This window comes from Polypterus senegalus, chromosome 5 (assembly GCF_016835505.1).
Source record: "Polypterus senegalus isolate Bchr_013 chromosome 5, ASM1683550v1, whole genome shotgun sequence".
Lineage (NCBI taxonomy): Eukaryota > Metazoa > Chordata > Cladistia > Polypteriformes > Polypteridae > Polypterus > Polypterus senegalus.
Genome location: NC_053158.1, coordinates 23,261,459 through 23,284,202, shown reverse-complemented (window position 1 = coordinate 23,284,202; position 22,744 = coordinate 23,261,459). Strand labels below are relative to the sequence as shown.

At 37.3% G+C, this 22,744-nt stretch overlaps 1 protein-coding gene and 1 long non-coding RNA gene across 5 annotated transcripts in view; one reads left to right on the top strand and one right to left on the bottom strand.

Moving 5' to 3' along the window:
• The window catches only part of mtrr (5-methyltetrahydrofolate-homocysteine methyltransferase reductase), a 142,980-nt gene that overhangs the window by 79,474 nt on the left and 40,762 nt on the right, over positions 1-22,744 (top strand). For all 3 annotated transcript variants that reach the window (XM_039754372.1, XM_039754374.1, XM_039754373.1), the window contains exons 11-12: positions 4,075-4,270; positions 14,414-14,532. In XM_039754372.1, the coding sequence (XP_039610306.1) occupies positions 4,075-4,270; positions 14,414-14,532 (315 nt within the window). The remainder of the gene's footprint in view (positions 1-4,074; positions 4,271-14,413; positions 14,533-22,744) is intronic.
• The window catches only part of LOC120530159, a 32,563-nt gene continuing 18,382 nt past the window's right edge, over positions 8,564-22,744 (bottom strand). For both annotated transcript variants that reach the window (XR_005633909.1, XR_005633908.1), the window contains one exon: positions 8,564-8,788. This is a non-coding gene — a long non-coding RNA (uncharacterized LOC120530159). The remainder of the gene's footprint in view (positions 8,789-22,744) is intronic.

Sequence of the window (22,744 nt, the reverse complement as noted above, 5' to 3'; positions counted from 1 at the left end):
AATTTAACCAAATTAATTTTGCCCAGCATTCTTACATAAACAAAACATTAGCTAATTAAATACAATTATCCATGTTTGTAAATCGGATGATTTATTTATGAGACAGGATGACAGTATGGATTAAGGAAAGAGAACAATAATATGCCTGCTTTATAGTCAACTGTTGCTTTTTTGAAATAGAGAACAAACAGTGCTGCTGTAGTTTGCGATATTTAGCACAGTTCTTAAAACACAGTGTTAAAATTCCCTTCTCATTAATGTTTTTTTTAGGAGCACAGTACAAATTCAGTACAATCCCAGATGAAAAACATTAAAATGTACTTAATGCATTAACTTAATTTTGCTCCGAAGCAATACATGAACTAGTAGTAGTTGTGGTCTTGTATACATACTGTAGTGCAGTGCGGTTATTGACCTATTCAAAAAAAAAAAGGAGTGATTTGTTCCATCTCAGCAGTGCTAAGATTGGTAGAATCCAGTAAGATTAATGTAGTTCTCTAATTCATGTGTTTATTACCTCTTTTAATAATGGTCTTCCAAAAAAGCAGTTTAAATGTTGTGTTTTATACATTTTGTAATGTAAATACTGTTTGCCTGTGGCAAATACTGTTAAACTGTTGTACTGCTGCTTGCGTTATAACACGTGATGATTTGACACACTTTCAGCAGGACCAAAATGCATTAGTGCTGTAGTGTGGGGAAAATTGTGGACACGTTTTGAGATGAAAATGATCTTCTACATTACACATTTTCTCCATCATGTAACACATTTTTTTGCTGTTAATTGTAGTTATTGTTTTGCACTATAATTAGTTAAATATCAGTATTTTATTTTAATGGTAATTTGTTTGAAATTGATACTTTCTAATTAAAATTTTAAATGTTTAAAGCAAAAATAAACAACATTGACCACCGTTGGTTCATATGTGTGGACCTGAAAGTTTTGTGTGACTTACTAGGTCATAGGACTTACAAAAAACTAATTTATGATGCAGTATTCAGTCGTGCAATGAACAACCTAAAATGAGGCTTGGGTATTAATTTCTAAGCATTTAGGCAACAAAGATCCAAATTATAAAGAAACAATATTTTTTAGTTAAGTTTAAAGAAATGGTTGCAATATTTGTCTCAAAGTACACTTTTGGGATTTGTGTTTGAACTTTTTTTCCTAAAAATCTGTTAAGTGGAGAGCAGGAAGAAAGATTCCATGTGGATATGAAGGATATGGAAAGAACATACCAGGGATGTTAGGACATCAGTATTATGGCGGGCTAATGCAGGATGATTCATAGGAATGCATCAGAAAAAGTATACCAATGACAGGCCATCCCCCACAATTTTGGATCAAAAAAAAAAAAATAAGAAGTGACAAAAACCAGAAAAATTGTGTTTGTCAATGAGTATGTATTGTTTTCTTTACATATGTTTAAAAATATTAGATTGACTAAATTTTTTTTATGTGAAATTGATTTAATGCAATATTGTGTACCTACATTGTTATGTAAAATTTTTATTCTGTTTCTTTTAAAGTTTGTACTTAATTTGACAAAATCATTCTAACTTTTAATTGTGTTAATGAATGCAAATATAAATAACTGTTCACAGTTCCAAAGGCCAAAACAAAACAAAAATAAGAATGTGTAAGTATCAGAATATAATGCAGCAATTCACTGTGCCATTCACAGGATCTCATGGTGCTACTCTATATAAAACATCTGGGAGTAAAATTCCATAGTTAATGTACAGTTCATTATAACACATCTGAGTAGAACATGTAGCAAAAAGTAGCCCCCTCTGTGACATTCCAAACCAAATGTCTGCAGCTTGCCCTCTCTTAGAGCATGTGCGCTTTTTTTTGTGTGTGTGTTTATAACTTGAACATCAATCCTAAAAAAAATATATATCCTTCATATTATTAAAAACTGCATGAAAGTACTTTATATAGTGTTTTCTGATTTTGGTTTACCACTGCTTGTACTTTGTTTATTATGACTTGTATTTCATTGACTTATATTTCTTTCTAGAAAGTGAGAAAAAAACGTTTGTATATAGATGAAATACCCAGCATTGCCCGGGAGGAAAATAAAGTGTTTTTTTTAATTGTTTGCGAAAAATATAATTAAAAATACACTACAACTTTAAAAATAAAAATAAATGAACAAACAATCAAGACCCACTTAATGTGTTTGTCTTACGGTCTTGTATGTATGTTATCATCCAGTTGGCGCTCGGAACCAGCCAACTCTATTTAATTTCAAAAGCAACAGGGGGCACGGTGGTGCTCAAAAATAAAGAATGCTAGCAGGCACCTCTAGTTCACCCTCTGGTGGTCGTTCTGAGTGTAAACTCGATGATGACATGCATACAAGATCAACCCCCACCCTACTCAGAAGGGGGTGGATTAGGGTTGATTTCACTCTACAGTATTTTTAATACATACAATAAATGAGAAACATGTGTACCAAGTTTCATGAAAATCACTCCAGCCATTCGGAAGTGATGCTGGAACATACATACATACATACATACATACACACATTGACTTTAGTTCTATAATATATTGCAATTCATGAATCTATTTTTGGGTGACGTAAAAATTCATGTCCTTTAACTAGAGGCAAAATGCAACATCTAATTAGAGGACACCTTGACTCAATCAATCCAAATAAAAATTACTTTTAACAATTACAAAAAGATGCACACTCCATTAGTAGTATTCAGTTATGGTACATAACACATACATTGTATGGTGCTTCTTTTGCTCTGGAGAATTATTAACTTTTTGTTATTTTGCTTTTGTAGCTTTACATATTGTGAAGATAAACGTTGGCCAGCTGAGATGTAGGATGTGTTTTAAAACTTTAGCCAAAAGTTTCTTATATACAGAACTAGCCGTCCCCAGTGGCTCCCACGTAGTAGTGAAACAGGACAGTTAGGAGGGCCTTGCCCGGCTCCCCTCTCCTCATGTCGTGCTTCCCCCTCCCCTTAGCCTGCAACCTATGTCTCGTATTAGTGCGAATATGTTGCTCCAGCAAGCGAACTATGATTCTTAGTGCGTTGAAGGAAGTCACAAAATCAACACGAATTATATACAGAAAAAAACCCAATCTAAAATAGTTCTCTTATTCACTAGCTAAGCAGAGGTCAGGTTACGCCCCGAGGGTGGCACATGATTGAGGAGGGCCCTGCCCCCTTCTCCTTGGCCAGCTGTGTGTTTCTCGAATTCACACAAATAAATCAGTACCACAAGTGAACTGTGATACATAGCGCGGTGAGAGATGTTGCAAAATCAAACAGAATGTTCAAGCAAATTATAGAAAAAAAACGATCTAAACCCGTTAACTTGTTCTGTTGTGAAAAGCAGACAGACAGACATTGGAGTTTATATATATATATATATATATATATATATATATATATATATGCAGATTATCAGTACAGGAAGATACTGAAGTGAACAAAGTTCTTTTTTTTTTTTTTTTTTTTTTTCGGAATACTTTTTAAAATAATAACAATATATGGAAATTGAATATTTCATGTCCAGCTTTTTCTTTCCTACAGTGTTGTGGAAACCAAACTGAACCAGATTTTTAAGTCTTTTTTTAGACAGAACATTTTTAGTTAGAATCTCTGCACCAGTTCCAATGTTAACAATGCACCCATCTGTGGGAATGCAGATGCAGTGATTTTTTCTGTGCAAGTACTTGTACCAGTAAAATGCATTGCTTTTTAGTTTCCATGGATGACAAAAAAAAATCCAGACACCTGTCAAGTTTCTCAGATATATTTCCACAATAAATTTTACTAATTATAGTATTTGATTTTTTTCTCTTTATCTCGACTATATAGAATAAAGAATTATCATGTGATAATGTAAATGTAAATTAAATGTAAATTAAAAAGAGCACAGCACTTTATACAATGCTGAATTCTAAATCTAATGTAGTTTTAAACATCATACTATCTTTGAATTTATTTTTTTAACGATTCATGCATATGGGGTTGTTATTGCCATTTTTTTATTTCTCATTTTAAAAAGACAACATTTTTATATTTTGTTTTCTTCTACTGCAGTTCAATTTACTCTAACCCCGGAAGAGTTCATATTGTATTTAACATAGTGGAATTTCCACCTTGTCCTGAGCGTCCTGCTCTAAGAAAAGGAGTGTGCACTGGTTGGCTGTCTAATTTGGTATTGCCAATTCTTCAGCACAGTGGAGGACAGATGATGTTGCCTGAAATACAGGATGCTAGCAATGTACTTCCCAAGGTATGTCAGACTAAAAACTTAAAATAAACTTATAAGACTAAAACACTTAAAATGTGTTCAACCAATGCTTGAAATGGAAAACATACATGTTGGTAATCTCTTTTTAAGTATGCTTTCTAAATATAGTAGATAATCCACCATCTAGATTTTCTAACATTACATCAGAGGCAAGGGTCCTCCTTCAAGTTTTGAACATCCAGCAGTTTATACCATTAGATCAGATAGTGGGGTCTCAATTGGAGTATCGAGCATCGTGATTTTATAACATTAGATCAAAGGCTAAGAGGATGCTGGGATTGGGTGTTTCCAAAAGCAGTTTCGAGAACCCAGGCACAACATTCTTTTGAAATGTTATCTGAAAAGTGTTCACACTGGCAAAAAAATAAATTCATTGATTTTTTTCACAAACCAGCAAAGTATTCTATTCACCAGTAATTTAAAAACACTGGTTTAGAGGACTGGTATGATCAGTCAAGTAGCTCTTAAGAATTTTAGAGGTTGCTGTGAACTTTTCATGATGTAAAAGTATTGTATTGATATTGATTTTATTTTTTCCCAAGAAATGAATAACTTGTTCCAAATGAGAGAACTCTTGGTCCACACCTCTGTCTTTCAGGTATTCAAAAAGCAACATAAAAACACACTTCAGTAATTCAAAGAAATTTATTACAGCATTATCAAATGTATTATTTCTCTTTTCATTTCTGTTAATCCCTATAGCCATTTTCTGTACTGTTTCTCTTGGTCACAGTTGTATGGTGCCAAAGCCTATTCCAGTAGTGATGAATATAAGCAATCCTATAAAGGACTGCTAGCCAATTGTATTGCACGCTTGCACTGTTGTGGAGTTACTAGGTTGGATCAATTACCTCTTTTATGTGCTTGGACTGCATTTGCTAGCTTGAGTTCATAATGAATTTCCACAGAATACAGTGATGTTTAAAAAATAAGAATTAGGTCATTGCATGTATAATCAGTTGCTTCCTTGAACACCCTTTAGTAACACATGTGTGGCTGCTGTTGACGGCAAAGCTAAGTAATATGACTGAATCCTTGTAAATGCTAAGAAAAGTTAAATTTAGAAATTTCCCAGTCATATGTGTGAAAAGGACTAATGTGTTTACAGGAGTGACAGTTGTCTCTACCTATGAGTAAGTTATTGTGTAGCAATGAATGTTATATAAGCTGAAATATTTGTTAAGTGTATTTATTATGGTTTTATCCTTTGGCCAGCCTCATTAACTAAACTTGGATTGAGCAATGCTTTATTTAATTTGGACTTATTTGTTTAGTCCAGCACTCCATTTGCATTTGCTGCTTCAGCCAACAAACATAATACTTGCAGTCTGTGTATTACAGGAATAGTTTAGCATCCAAGATAAATTTGCTTTTTTTTCCCTTTCAAAACCTAAGGAATTATTACTTTTTCTGACATCTGCCCTTATTTAAATATCATTGATGACAGTTGAACTTAAAAGAACTGAAGTCAAGATCACATCATAACATTAAACATTTTTAAAAAAGATAATTTTGCTGTAAGATTTTTATAATTAACTTAATCAAGAGCCAAATGCATAAATATAATTGTATTTTGCTCATTTAAGAGGATGATGCCATCTGCTGTATTATTCAGACCCTTTATGTTGAATTCTGTCATTTGTGTATCAGCTTCCACTTTGGGGGTATGCCAATTTGGGATCCTTTTGCAATGTTGAGATGTTGAGTTACTCTACATTTTCATAAATTCTGAAGTTTTAGTAACTTTTTTTGGCAGGTTTTGTGCAGCATGTTCCTAATGTGATGTAATTAGTTCAGTGGTGTAAAATGTGTAAACGTAACTTCTATTTTTAAATGCCAATTGTACAGAATGGAATTCCATCATTAAATACTTCCATTCAATTTGCAGAGATTTTCTTAAATTGTATTGTGAAATTGGTGAATATCAATAAAATAACAACAAAAGTACAATTTCATAGAATTATCCGTTAACTGCAGATTATAATGATTCAATGACACTATAATTTGCTAGGATAACCAGACGTCCTAGTGATAGGGACTGACCCAATTTCACACTATGCAACCCAATAAATAACCGAAAAATATCGAAATGTTCCCTTTTTAACAGGCTACCCATTTAATAAAGTTTTTCAGTTACACAAAACATCATCACGATACATTTACAACAACGCACACATATCTCCCAAGGAGAACCACAGATGAACACAGTTGGAATGTGTTAAATTTAAACTGCAACACAAAAATGTACAATATACTGCCTTTTCTGTTTCCACTTCAATCACAGTGTGTCTTTGTTTTTTTATTTTATATTTTTTCCCATGCTCTGATCCCTCTCTGATGATGAGGAGATAAAGCAGACATTAAACAAATGAGGCTTTATGTGTGGCCATACATGCCACACAAGTTTCCAGGTTTGGAACTTTGAAAATGTGGTCACCCTATAATTTATCATCAGAGTGCCATTTTTTCCTGCTGTCCATAATGGTCAGTCACTGTAATAAAGTTTGCCTTTCACTTTTGTTATTCTCTAACATTTGTCATAACTGAATAGCTTTGAAAGTCTTATTTCCTGGAAATTATAATGGCCAGAAATGCTCAAGCAAAAGAAGAATTTATTACAATATATGTATATTTTTTAATTTAGGTTAAGTTAATTGGCAACTGAAAATTGTCACTGTTTATGAGTATAGTGTGTTTTTGTGTGTGGGTAATTGAGAATAGTCCCTGTGGTGAGCCAGAGTGCTGTCCAGTCCTGTTTTTAGCCTTTTATCCAATCCTGGTATGGTAGCCTTTGGCCCCGCAACCATGAAATTAAATGAGAAGGCTCTAGAACCAACCTGTTGAACTCAGTCCAATGAGGGCTACAGTGCCTGAATAGCCCTTGAACACACCTAAAGATTGTGTCATGTGTACGTTTTCTAACTTTTTTTTCCTTTTTCTCCCACAAATGAAGCATATGCGCATAGCCTTTATTAGAGTCGATACAGAACAGGACGAGAATTTATTTAAAGCTGATATTTTATTGTATTCTTTTTTTTTTTTTTTAAACTAATGAACTTTTGCAGGACAGGAGTCAAATTAGAAATCTGAGTTTACTTCTTGAGCTTTCATTACATGTGCCAGCCATTTCTTGAGCATCTTATTTGCATCAAATCTTAAACGAAGGGAGTAGTTTCAACCTTGTAAGAGTTTTTATTTGTTTACATTTGATGTACATGAAGGCATGTCTACTTTAAAGATTTGTATGCATATATTACTTTTTTATAAAAAGATCATCATTTTTACTGCCAATACACATTTATTTCAATTATTGCACGTACAGTTTCTCTGTTTTTATCTGTCAATCTTTCATACTGTATACAGTATGTTGTAAAGAAAGCACAAACAACCATGTTTAAGTGTTGGGGAATCCATCCCCGTATGCTAAAGAATTGGCGTTTGCAAATACAGTGGTGTGAAAAACTATTTGCTCCCTTCCTGATTTCTTATTCTTTTGCATGTTTGTCACACAAAATGTTTCTGATCATCAAACACATTTAACCATTATTCAAATATAACACAAGTAAACACAAAATGCAGTTTTAAATGATGTTTTTATTATTTAGGAGAAAAAATCCAAACCTACATGGCCCTGTGTGAAAAAGTAATTGCCCCCTTGTTAAAAATAACCTAACTGTGGTGTATCACACCTGAGTTCAATTTCCGTAGCCTGATTACTGCCACACCTGTTTCAATCAAGAAATCACCTAAATAGGAGCTGCCTGACACAGAGAAGTAGACCAAAAGCACCTCAAAAGCTAGACATCATGCCAAGATCCAAAGAAATTCAGGAACAAATGAGAACAGAAGTAATTGAGATCTATCAGTCTGGTAAAGGTTGTAAAGCCATTTCTAAAGCTTTGGGACTCCAGCGAACCACAGTGAGAGCCATTATCCACAAATAGCAAAAACATGGAACAGTGGTGAACCTTCCCAGGAGTGGCCGGCCGACCAAAATTACCCCAAGAGCGCAGAGACGACTCATCCGAGAGGTCACAAAAGACCCCAGGACAACGTCTAAAGAACTGCAGGCCTCACTTGCCTCAATTAAGGTCAGTGTTCACGACTCCACCATAAGAAAGAGACTGGGCAAAAACAGCTTGCATGGCAGATTTCCAAGACGCAAGCAACTGTTAAGCAAAAAGAACATTAGGGCTCGTTTTAATTTTGCTAAGGAACATCTCAATGATTGCCAAGACTTTTGGGAAAATACCTTGTGGACTGATGAGACAAAAGTTGAACTTTTTGAAATGCAAATGTCCCGTTACATCTTGCGTAAAAGGAACACAGACATTTTATGGTGTGGGAATGGAAAGGGAATGCCGGGAAAGAACTCGCTGAGGAAGTTGGGATGTGGTGACATCATCATTGGGGGCCAGAGGGAAAGAAGGAACCCGGAAGTGGCTTGGCCTGATGGCTAGGGTTTTCGGGTGTATTCACGGTGGCGTTTTCTCGTCTTTCCTGTCGAAACAAAGAGAGAGTGGTTAGTACACTGCCGTTTTCCCCTGACGTGTGTTTTCACGCTGCTCGTCGGGTCCTTTAAGCTGCTCCCTAAACGCTTGTGTGTGACAATGTCTATCAATCATACAGTGTCTAGAATGTATATCTCCTTATATCTGTCAGTATATCTTATGATCGTACTGTATGTAGTGACTTTTATACATGCCTACTCAGATAGTACATATTCAAGGCATATTTTCTTCTTTTTAGCATGCTGTTCTTGTATTTTCTCTGCATTTTTCTAAAATTAACTAGTAAGTAAGAGAATAAAAGATACAGCTTGTGTTTCTGCTCTTGTAAGTTGTAATCTGCACCTTAGTGATGAGAAATGCTGCAGTGTGAATTTGTTATCTGCTCAACTGAATGGGTCTTGCATATTGAACTGCAACATTTCTAACCAGACTACCACAGGAAAGGTTTCTACTTGATTGTAATGCAAAGCAGTATGTGAACATCGATATTCAATTCATTACTTTATTGTCATCTTCAAGTGATTGGAATTTAAGTGCATGCAGCTTACTATTAAAGACAGAAGCAGCAATATGCAAGTACTTTAAAGATCACACTAAAGCACAGGACAACATACAGGAGACATTCACAAAAAAACTGCCCATAGTTAAAATATTCTTCATTACTTTCTAATGAAAATGTCGTCAATTAACTTATCTTAATGAATTATTTAGTAAATTTTAGCTTTAAAATAGGTGATATGTAACAATGAGTAATAATAAATGTTACTTGTATTTAAAAAATCCTTTATTTTTCTTCACTCTTTATAGAAATGCAATCTTGTTTTGGTTTTCAAGACTACTGTATATCACAAAGAAGTATTAAAAAGAATGTAGCCATTTTGATTTTTGAGTGTTTACACTTAAGATATGACCAGTTGAAAATAATATCAGGAGTTAAATATTTGGCAAAAAAGTGTCAAGTTAACTATTTGTAATATGAACGTTTATGGTAATTACACTGTAAATAATTTTTGCAGTGTAAATATTTATGATTCTACACTCACCTAAAGGATTATTAGGAACACCTGTTCAATTTCTCATTAATGCAATTATCTAATCAACCAATCACATGGCAGTTGCTTCAATGCATTTAGGGGTGTGGTCCTGGTCAAGACAATCTCCTGAACTCCAAACTGAATGTCAGAATGGGAAAGAAAGGTGATTTAAGCAATTTTGAGCTTGGCATGGTTGTTGGTGCCAGATGGGCCGGTCTGAGTATTTCACAATCTGCTCAGTTACTGGGATTTTCACGCACAACCATTTCTAGGGTTTACAAAGAATGGTGTGAAAAGGGAAAAACATCCAGTATGCGGCAGTCCTGTGGGCGAAAATGCCTAGTTGATGCTAGAGGTCAGAGGAGAATGAATGGGCCGACTGATTCAAGCTGATAGAAGAGCAACTTTGACTGAAATAACCACTTGTTACAACCGAGGTATGCAGCAAAGCATTTGTGAAGCCACAACATACACAACCTTGAGGCGGATGGGCTACAACAGCAGAAGACCCCACCGGGTACCACTCATCTCCACTACAAATAGGAAAAAGAGGCTACAATTTGCACAAGCTCACCAAAATTAGACAGTTGAAGACTGAAAAAATGTTGCCTGGTCTGATGAGTCTCGATTTCTGTTGAGACATTCAAATGGTAGTCAGAATTTGGAGTAAACAGAATGAGAACATGGATCCATCATGCCTTGTTACCACTGTGCAGGCTGGTGGTGGTGGTGTAATGGTGTGGGGGATGTTTTCTTGGCACACTTTAGGCCCCTTAGTGCCAATTGGGCATCGTTTAAATGCCACGGGCTACCTGAACATTGTTTCTGACCATGTCCATCTCTTCATTAGCACCATGTACCCATCCTCTGATGGCTAATTCCAGCAGGATAATGCACCATGTCACAAAGCTCGAATCATTTCAAATTGGTTTCTTGAACATGACAACGAGTTCACTGTACCCCCACAGTCACCAGATCTCAACCCAATAGAGCATCTTTGGGATGTGGTGGAACGGGAGCTTCGTGCCCTGGATGTTCATCCCACAAATCTCCATCAACTGCAAGATGCTATCCTATCAATATGGGCCAACATTTCTAAAGAATGCTTTCAGCACCTTGTTGAATCAATGCCACGTAGAATTAAGGCAGTTCTGAAGGCGAAAGGGGCGTCAAACACCGTATTAGTATGGTGTTCCTAATAATCCTTTAGGTGAGTGTAAATTAAAGTGTTGTGAATGGTCATAAGCCCATGATTCTGTGCTTGTGAAATGCAGCACTTGGGCTGAGGAAATAGATGGATTGATAAATATTGGAAATTGTACTATTAAAAAGAAAAAAAAAAACGTTTTATATTACTCTTAAAATAAAATGGATAAAAAAAACTATAACCCAATTAATTAGCTGGTTATGAAAATGTATATACAGTGATCCCTCCTCGATCACAGGGTTTGTGTTCCAAAACCCCCCGTGAAAGGTGAAAAGCCGTGAAGTAAAAACCATATGTTTATATGGTTATTTTTACATATTTTAAGCCCTTATAGATTCTCCCACACTCTTATAAACATTTCCCGCACAGTTATACAGCATAAACCCTTTGTATTCTCTTAGATATTAGGTAAGATTCGTTGAAATTATGTATGTAAACACACTGTTTATATACAGTAAAACCTAAATATTATTTTAAAGATATTGAGCGTCTCCAATATCACAAATGTTACAGCCATTACTATAGACATGCTACCAGCAATAATTACGTACAATGCAAGAAAAATTGTATACAGTAAAATGTGTGTACAGTGACACTAAACTATGTACATGTAATAAATACTGTACATAGAAAATTAATTATGGTTACTAACCAACAATGACACGATGACTTGTCTGATAACAATGTGTTTAATTTTACTGCACAACAAAGGAGAGTGTTACAGCTCTTCTAAAGGAGACTCTTCAGGCGACTATGTAGCACCGCCGTTGTTCTTCTTCTGGCAGTCTTCAAGCCAAATCCCTAAAGCAGATTCCATCCGGACTACCGCCTTATTACGTCCACTTACAACTCGTGTTGCGCCCTGGTTAAAGGACACTGCAGCCGTAGATCTTATATTCTTTTCCTCCTTTTTAAATAAAAAGAATCATGGACTCATTGATGCTGTAATGGCGTCCTACAGCGGTGTCTTCCCTTCCTTCAACATATCCAAAGCTTTTACCTTTTCGGCAATCGTTAGCATTTTCCGTTGCCTCTTGGGCACAGCCCCTGAAGCAGTAGCAGGAGCAGATCATTTTGCAGCCATAATGAAGGGCTTGACTATGCAAAAGATAAACACAAAAGAGCACAAAATTTAACTCTTTACACAGCGAAACACGTTGATGCTGAATAAGCAAGACGAGACTTCCTGGTTAACGCAGCGGAATCAAATTCGGTGCTCTGTCACTGTGCCAATCAGCACAAATGAACTTAACTGCGTGCTCTGATTTGGTAGCTTCTCAGCCATCCGGCAATAGCGTCCCTTTGTAATATCAACTGGGCAATCCAACTGAGGACGCATGTAGACCGCAGAAACCCACGAAGCAGCAAAAAATCTGCGCTATATATTTAGATATGCTTACATATAAAATCTGCGATAGAGTGAAGCCGCGAAAGTTGAAGCGCATTATAGCGAGGGATTACTGTAGTTTAATAAAATAGTGCATGAATTTGTAAAATATACTGCTCAAAAAAATTAAAGGAAAACTTTTTAATCAGAGTGTAGTATCAAGGCAGTGAAAATTCTGGGATGTTGATCTGGTCAGTTAAGTAGCAGAGGGGGTTATTAATCAGTTTCAGCTGCTTTGGTGTTAATTAAATTAACAACTGGTGCACTACAACAACAACAACATTTATTTATATAGCACATTTTCATACAAACAGTAGCTCAAAGTGCTTTACATATTAAAGAATAGAAAAATGAAAGACATAATTATAAAAAATAAATCAACATTAACATCAAATAAGAGTAAGGTTCAATGGCCAGGGGGGACAGAAAAAACAAAAAAACTCCAGACGGCTGGAGAAAAAATAAAATCTGTAGGGATTCCAGACTACGAGACCGCCCAGTCCCCTCTGGGCATTCTACCTAACATAAATGAAACAGTCCTCTTTGGATTTAGGATTCTCACGGAAGGGCTTGATGATGATGATGGTCACGTAGACTTCTGCCTTTTAATCCATCCATCATTGTTGGAGCATCATGAAGCTTTGAGTAGGTGGAGGTGGCGCAGGCCACCACCACAAAGAAACCGAAAAAGAAACAGAAAAGAGAGTAGGGTCAGTACCGATTTTAGAGCCACCATGAATAGTTGTTATGATGAATTGAACATACAGAGTATCAGGATTAAGTTAAATTACGATTAAAATGAAGTTATAAAAAGGCCATGTTAAAGTAATGTGTTTTCAGCAGTGTTTTAAAGTGCTCTACTGTATCAGCCTGGCGAATTCCTATTGGCAGGCTATTCCAGATTTTAGGTGCATAACAGCAGAAGGCCACCTCACCACATCTTTTAAGTTTTGTTCTTGGAATTCTAAGGTGACACTCATTTGAGGATCTGAGGTTACGATTTGGAATATAAGGTGTCAGACATTCCGATATATAAGATGGGGCGAGAGTATTTAAGGCTTTATAAACCATAAGCAGAATTTTAAAGTCAATTCTGAATGACACAGGTAACCAGTGTAGTGACGCTAAGACTGGTGTGATGTGTTCTGATTTTCTTTTCCTAGTTAGGATTCTAGCAGCTGCATTCTGCACTAGTTGCAAACGATTTATATCTTTTTTGGGTAGTCCAGAGAGGACTAGAGGGGCAACAATGAAATGACCCCCAAAACAGGAATGGTTTACCAGGTGGAGGCCACTGACATTTTACCCTCCTCATCTTTTCTGACTGTGTTTTCACTAGTTTTGCATTTGGCTATGGTCATTGTAACTACTGGTAGCATGAGGCGATACCTGAACCCTACAGAGGTTGCACAGGTAGTCCAACTTCTCCAGGATGGCACATCAATATGGAGAGGCATATCCATGGTGGGAAGTACAGACCTCAACAGGCTAGACAGTGGCAGCTTGACTGCCACTAGGTATCGGGATGAAATCCTTGGACCCATTGTCATACCCTGTGCTGGTGTAGTGGGTCCTGGGTTCCTCCTAGTGCACAACAATGAGATCCCCCAGCATCCGTTGTCTCATAAGGAGCATGCCCTGACGTTGTCAAGCATGCAGACAAGCACATAGGGGGCCGTACAAACTACTGAGTACAATTTGGAGTTGCTGCAATGAAATTTCGGCAAAATGGATTAGAACCTGCCGCATCATTTTTTCACTTTGATGTTCAGGGTGTCTTTGAATTCAGCCCTCTGTAGGTTGATAATTTTCATTTCCATGAAACGATGTGGCATCCTTTCATTCCTAACACATTACCAGTCCATATCAGAGACATCCAGCAGGATTTTTTTCCCATTGAGATCTGATGTGTTTTCAAAGTGTTCCTTTAAATTTTTTTGAGCAGTTTTATATTAGGTTCTGACAATTCACTTTTGTTTCCTTTAGGTGTACATTTGCAGTAGACCAAGCTCAGCTTTTCATTTACCTTCAGATACAGCAGCACCCATAATTATGGTGGGCCCAGGAACAGGCATTTCCCCTTTCATTGGCTTCCTTCAACATAGGTATGTTTTTTTTTTTAAGTATATGTTTCAATCATTACGTCCCTTTGAGTCAGTTTTGTCCAATTTTAAGACAACTTCTATTTTAATGATACAAATATCTGTCTGATTTTTCATGAGAGCATGGTACTTAAATCCTAAGTTTGCCAGCTGTGGTTAAGGTTAGATTACTGGTGATTTTTGTCTTTTAATGATTTTCCTATACTGTAAAAGTTCTATAGCTTTACACTGGCAAAGTATTTGTCTAATGAGAGCCTGCACATTCTGTTTTCCAGTAGTAGATGAAATGTGAAGACTGAAATTATACTTTTGTATAATTAGTTTTGAGCTTGGTTTATGTTAATGTTAATATATTCAATTCAGTTATTAATTGGAAACTTTAAAGATCCAATTAAAAGTGAATATATGAACACAATAAGAGTGTGAGATGCATAAACTGCATCATGTGTAAATCCAAAGATAGAGAAGAAATCTAAAATGCTAAATGAAAATACTATTAGTATAAAAAAAAAATCTTGTGCTGTTCACTAGTGGTTCTCATTTCTTTGGACATGACCCACTGCATAAGAACTTCAACTCTCTGCCTACCCTTTAAGATGGCACATCTTTCTATCCATGAAATGGATCACTTTAGTTTACCTATCATGCTATGAATCCAAGCTACATGTTATATCTATTCATGTAAAGGCAGTCAGATATTTTGAACACTTATAAATACTGCAGAAAAAAAAAATTGAATGCTTTGTCACTCTTTTTCAAAGACTACTGGTCCGGCCATGCAGCTGTCTACATTTAAATGTAGTTTTCCTAAGGAATATGTTTTTTTATATATTGCAGCACCCAATTAATGCATTTCCTATCCCTCAAGAATTATTGGCATTCCTGGTAAAGATCAGCAAAAAGGCTATGTAGAAAGTCTTTTATTATTATTTTGATGTTAATATGCTATCACCCAGTATTTAAACACAGCATTCTTATGAATCACAGGACAGCTTTTATTCCACAGCATGTTCTACATAGGCAGTCCTCCAAAGTTTTCACACACTTAGTTCACTCAACATGCATAAAAAGTGAGGCGTGAATGGGTCCCAGCAAATGTAACACCTTTTTTTAACTTGTACATTTTCTGCTCTTATTTGTATATTTTTTTCTTTTTGCATATTGTTGCGGTATCTTTGCAATGATCAGTGTTTGTATTTGATGTGTAATGTATGCTATTTAGTAAATAAATATAGTATTGTGCTTTTCCGCATGCAGCAAGTAATAATTTTTTTTTTGTCATATAAAAATATTTCGTCAATATTTTACAATAAATTAGGTTGAATTAACCAATAGGTTAGCCAAGAAAGAGACCGTTCCCTACAGCCATCAGGAGAAACACGACTCATTAACAATGCAGGGCATTCCGTATTCCCAACAAATCACTGGAATGTTTGCGAATGTAAAAGTAACCTGTTCTGTTAAGCAGTAGATCAAATTAGATATGCAGCATAAAAGAAGAATGTATAAGCCTGGGAATGTTGTTTAGGGAAACTTACTATTTTACAGATGTTGGGGAAATTATTTATAAATAATTTAGTATCTGTGTTTTTCTGGCTCAAGAGACCGCAGTATGATGCATATTTTGTCACTGTCAATGGAGAGACTGCACATTCTCTTAATGGTTATATGTGCTTTCCCTAGCAAGTTCAGTCTTTTTGTACTTTATATTAAATTATTGCATTTGCTAAATTTTCAGAAAATCCTGCAGTTACAGATTAAATAATTTAAATCTGTTGAACAATTTATTAGATCTTAAAGAGACCTGTGACTGTAAAAATGTACATCAGTAAACTATAAATATTGACCCTCTGCAGAATAGAATTTGATAGTTGTTTATACACTTGGTTTTGATAAGACAGGCTTTTGTTAGCTTCAATTTAAAATTCTCCGTCATCCTGCATGATTTGTGCAGTTAATTTCTCATCATTTTAGAATTACTTGTATTTGTAAAAAATAAAATACGTATGTCAGATGTAGTTTCATCCAGAATTGTTAGTATCCTTGATAAAAAATTAAGCAAAAATGCTGTCAAACAATTTTTCATTAGCTTGATCATTATAGCCAAATTGTGAGAGAAATCTAACCTAATTTTTATTCAAAGAAAACAAACATTTTTTTATCAAAACACATCATAATTATTTCCACCGCTAGAAGAATCTATGCCACGCTTATATTTTCCTTTTAAAAAGCGCTCCTGTGTCTTTAGGAATTCTTAATGGTGCTCTGTGACTTCCTGTTCCAGTGGGATAGACATAGGAAGTATCACAAAGTCCAGACAACTTTGGTCATTCAGCAGGATGGGCAAGACCGGAGAATATACAAATGAAATAAGAGAAAAGATAATTGTTCTTCATAAATCAGCCAGTGACTATAGAAATCGATGCACACCAAAAAATCCCCATTTCCAATATTAGATCAATAAAGATGAAGTTTCAAACGACTAAATTGGTGATTAACCTCCCTGAAAGAAGACACAAACCTTTTTTGCCTCCATACACAGTGAAGAAGGATAGATTCATAGGGAACACTTTCTCCAAGAGTCATAGTTGGACAGATGAAGCACATGATTGCCTCCTAGGGTTACCAAGGAAGCAAGATCTAAGGTCGGGCAAAACTTTTTTTTTTTTTTTTGTAACAAATACAAGGAATGGGTTTGGTATGATATTAAACAAGATAATATAGAAAATAATCTAATCCCCTCAGGTAAGTGTTGTAAGGCTGTTTTTCTTCTGGAGGACCTGAGATTTTTTTTAGGATACATGACATCATGCACTCCCATCAAATATCAGGAGAATATAGATCAAAATCTGGATGCGTCTAACAAGAGTCTTAAGACTAAGTAGGGATTTGATCTTTTAGAAGAACCATGATCCAAAACATACCTCCAAATCCATGTAAAAATGAATCACTGACCACAAAATCAAGCTTTTTATAGTAACCATTCCAGTTCCTTCACCTAAACCAATGGGGTGCACTGAAGAAGAGAATTAAAGTGCAAAGTCCAAAGACACTGAAGAATCAGGAGAGTTTTGTGTGGAGGAACATATTGTTAATCCTCAATGTCCTCAGAGTTAATGCTCACTCAGTTGCAATATCAGAGCACTACAATCTATCAATTTTTAATATTGTATTGTTTATACAATATATATGTTCACGGGGTGTACTTTCTTGCAGTTTGCAAATACCTGATAGGCAAGGTTTCTGAAATGAGTCAACTTTACCAGTGACCAGCATTATTACATTTCAGAATATATATATACTAGGGGGCTCTGCCCCCTGCTCGCTTCACTTGCCCACCCCTGGGTTTGGTTTAACAGGTATACAATTTAAAGAGATTGTTTTCATTGGAATTGTTACATATGCATTTTTTTCACTTTTGCTTTAAAACTTTTGTAAAAACAATACTTGTCCTTTATTTCCGGCTCTGGGCATGGTTAAATCTTTCTCACAGGACGTAAAACACTACTTGTGTTGTGAAGGGGGGTGGTTGAATGCACGCTAAGGAGATGCCATCGGATCATCTGCTGTCTTTCTGCTGCTGGCGAGCTGCGTGTTCTTTTTGTCACGCTGCACGTCAATCATTTAAATGCCTGTATGGCAGCTGTCCTTTTGCCACTTCGTGTCTCTGATGCTTGCGTTGTGAAGGGGGGGCTGAACGCACGCAAAGGAGAAGCACCCAGATCATCTGCTGGCTTCCTGCTGCTGCTGCTGGCAAGCTGTGTGATCTGCTTGTCGCTTGTCATTGTTTTAAGAGCTGGGAGCACATGATGTCTGTCTGCCAAAAGCATTCCAACAACTGCTTGGTTAGATGTCTGCGAACTTGTTTTAAATGTTGTCTCACTGCCTTTTCCCGCGTGTCGTTAGTCTTTCGCGGGACATCAGATTGTCTTCCGAGAAGATCACGTCTCGTCTCCCTCCCAAAATTTTTTTCATAATAGAGATACAGTGTATATATATGTGTGTGTATGTATGTATATATATATATATATATATATATATATATATATATATATATATATATATATATATATATATATATATATATATATATATATATATATATATATATATATATAGTAAGCTGGAGGGGTGATCGCACCCCAAGAGGACACAGACGCCCCTGGGAATACCCCTGAAACACAGTCTACCTTCACGTTGCTCCTTACCCTTCTCACTTGCGCTATAACGCGTAATAAAGACCTCGCGCTGTACTACATTTACTTAAAAGCCTTGTGCAGCGTCTGTCAGTTTTGGAATTGATTGTTTTGCTTTTATCTCTCTCTATCTCTGACATTCTCTTCTCCTAGCGGAACTGTCATCTCTGACTTGTCATGGAGCACGTTTAAGCTTTAGAAAAAGAAGCAAATGTTTGTTTGCAGTGTTTGAATAAAATTCCTGTTTTCTACAACCTCCTGTGTCTCTGTGAAAATCTGTGACCCAAGCGTGACTATATATATATATATATATATATACTGCTCAAAAGAATTAAAGGAACACTTTTTAATCAGAGTATAGCATAAAGTCAATGAAACTTCTGGGATATTAATCTGGTCAGTTAAGTAGCAGAGGGGGTTGTTAATCAGTTTCAGCTGCTGTGGTGTTAATGAAATTAACAACAGATGCACTAGAGGGCAACAATGAGATGACCCCCAAAACAGGAATGGTTTAACAGGTGGAGGCCACTGACATTTTTCCCTCCTCATCTTTTCTGACTGTTTCTTCACTAGTTTTGCATTTGGCTACAGTCAGTGTCACTACTGGTAGCATGAGGCTGATACCTGGACCCTACAGAGGTTGCACAAGTAGTCCAACTTCTCCAGGATGGCACATCAATACGTGTCATTGCCAGAAGGTTTGCTGTGTCTCCCTGCACAGTCTCAAGGGCATGGAGGAGATTCTAGGAGACAAGCAGTTACTCTAGGAGAGCTGGAGAGGGCCATAGAAGGTCCATAACCCATCAGCAGGACCAGTATCTGCTCCTTTGGGCAAGGAGGAACAGGATGAGCACTGCCAGAGCCCTACAAAATGACCTCCAGCAGGCCACTGGTGTGAATGTCTCTGACCAAACAACCAGAAAGACTTCATGAGGGTGACCCAAGGGCCCCATGTCCTCTAATGGGCCCTGAGCTCACTGCCCAGCAGCATGCAGCTCGATTGGCATTCGCCATAGAATACCAGAATTGGCAGATGCACCACTGGTGCCCTGTGCTTTTTACAGATGAGAGCAGGTTCACCCTGAGCACGTGACAGAAGTGAAAGGGTCTGGAGAAGCCATGGAGAACATTATGCTGCCTGTAACATCATTCAGCATGAGCAGTTTGGTGGTGGGTTAATGATTGTCTGGGGAGGCATATCCATGGAGGGTCACACAGACCGCTACAGGCTTGACAAAGGCACCTTGGCTGCCATTAGGTATCAGGATGAAATCCTTGGACCCATTGTCAGACCCTATGCTGGTACAGTGGCTCCTGGTGCACGACAATTCCTGGCCTCATGTGGTGAGAGTATGCAGGCAGTTCCTGGAGGATGAAGGAATTGATACCATTGACTGGCCACCACACTTTCCTGACCTAAATCCAATAGAACACCTCTGGGACATTATGTTTTGGTCCATCCAATGCCACCAGGTTGCACCTCAGACTGTCCAGGAGCTCAGTGATGCCCTGGTCCAGATCTGGGAGGAGATCCCCACAACACCATCTGTCATCTCATTAGAAGCATGCACCGATGTTGTCAGGCATGTATACAAGAACACAGGGGCCATACAAAGTGCTGCGTACAATTTTGAGTTGCTGCAATTAAATTTTGGCAAAATGGACTAGCCTGCCACATAATTTTTCACTCTGATTTTTGGGGTGTCTTTGAATTCAGGGCTCTGTAGGTTGATCATTTTCATTTCCATCAAGCGATGTGGCATCCTTTCGTTCCTAACACATTACCCAGTCTATATCAGTATAGATATCCAGGAGGATTTCTTTTTCCCATTGAGATCTGATGTGTTTTCAAAGTGTTCCTTTAATTTTTTGAGCAGTTTATATATATATATATATATATATATATATATATACTGCTCAAAAGAATTAAAGGAACACTTTTTAATCAGAGTATAGCATAAAGTCAATGAAACTTATGGGATATTAATCTGGTCAGTTAAGTAGCAGAGGGTTGTTAATCAGTTTCAGCTGCTGTGGTGTTAATGAAATTAACAACAGATGCACTAGAGGGGCAACAATGAGATGACCCCAAAACAGGAATGGTTTAACAGGTGGAGGCCACTGACATTTTTCCCTCCTCATCTTTTCTGACTGTTTCTTCACTAGTTTTGCATTTGGCTACAGTCAGTGTCACTACTGGTAGCATGAGGCGATACCTGGACCCTACAGAGGTTGCACAGGTAGTCCAACTTCTCCAGGATGGCACATCAATACGTGTCATTGCCAGAAGGTTTGCTGTGTCTCCCTGCACAGTCTCAAGGGCATGGAGGAGATTCTAGGAGACAAGCAGTTACTCTAGGAGAGCTGGAGAGGGCCATAGAAGGTCCATAACCCATCAGCAGGACCAGTATCTGCTCCTTTGGGCAGGAGGAACAGGATGAGCACTGCCAGAGCCCTACAAAATGACCTCCAGCAGGCCACTGGTGTGAATGTCTCTGACCAAACAACCAGAAAGACTTCATGAGGGTGACCCAAGGGCCCCATGTCCTCTAATGGGCCCTGAGCTCACTGCCCAGCAGCATGCAGCTCGATTGGCATTCGCCATAGAATACCAGAATTGGCAGATGCACCACTGGTGCCCTGTGCTTTTACAGATGAGAGCAGGTTCACCCTGAGCACGTGACAGAAGTGAAAGGGTCTGGAGAAGCCATGGAGAACATTATGCTGCCTGTAACATCATTCAGCATGAGCAGTTTGGTGGTGGGTTAATGATTGTCTGGGGAGGCATATCCATGGAGGGTCACACAGACCGCTACAGGCTTGACAAAGGCACCTTGGCTGCCATTAGGTATCAGGATGAAATCCTTGGACCCATTGTCAGACCCTATGCTGGTACAGTGGCTCCTGGTGCACGACAATTCCTGGCCTCATGTGGTGAGAGTATGCAGGCAGTTCCTGGAGGATGAAGGAATTGATACCATTGACTGGCCACCACACTTTCCTGACCTAAATCCAATAGAACACCTCTGGGACATTATGTTTTGGTCCATCCAATGCCACCAGGTTGCACCTCAGACTGTCCAGGAGCTCAGTGATGCCCTGGTCCAGATCTGGGAGGAGATCCCCACAACACCATCTGTCATCTCATTAGAAGCATGCACCGATGTTGTCAGGCATGTATACAAGAACACAGGGGCCATACAAAGTGCTGCGTACAATTTTGAGTTGCTGCAATTAAATTTTGGCAAAATGGACTAGCCTGCCACATAATTTTTCACTCTGATTTTTGGGGCGTCTTTGAATTCAGGGCTCTGTAGGTTGATCATTTTCATTTCCATCAAACGATGTGGCATCCTTTCGTTCTAACACATTACCCAGTCTATATCAGTATAGATATCCAGGAGGATTTCTTTTTCCCATTGAGATCTGATGTGTTTTCAAAGTGTTCCTTTAATTTTTTGAGCAGTTTATATATATATATATATATATATATATATATATATATATATATATATATATATATATATATATATATATATATATATGCCAATTGTATGAAAATCAGTATGCCAGTTGTTTAGTTACTAACATTTACAAAGGAGTTTTCTCCTCAGTTTGGCAGAAAACTGTGCATTTTGCATCACAGAAGTGAAAAATGTTTATTTTTGAGCAATGAGCCAACATACTTTCAGAGCTTCTTGGAAAGTCAGCAACTGAAACACTACAGATGTTACAGCAGGTGCATGTTGACCAAGCACATAGATGCAGTATTGTGTTTGCCTGGCACGGGATGCCACTCTGTATTTGTTCAGCAGGAGCTTGAAAAACAAGGAATAATGGTACAGTCACATCTAACATACTCATTAGACATTTTACCCTGCATCCAGTGTTTTGTTGCTGCCAAAAGACATTACTTTGGCGAATGAAGGCTGTCCATGTGATTTCCATTAAATGCTCTCCAGACCTGTATCCATCAGGTATAGAGTATGTGTTGTAATGGATGGCGGCCATTTATCCCG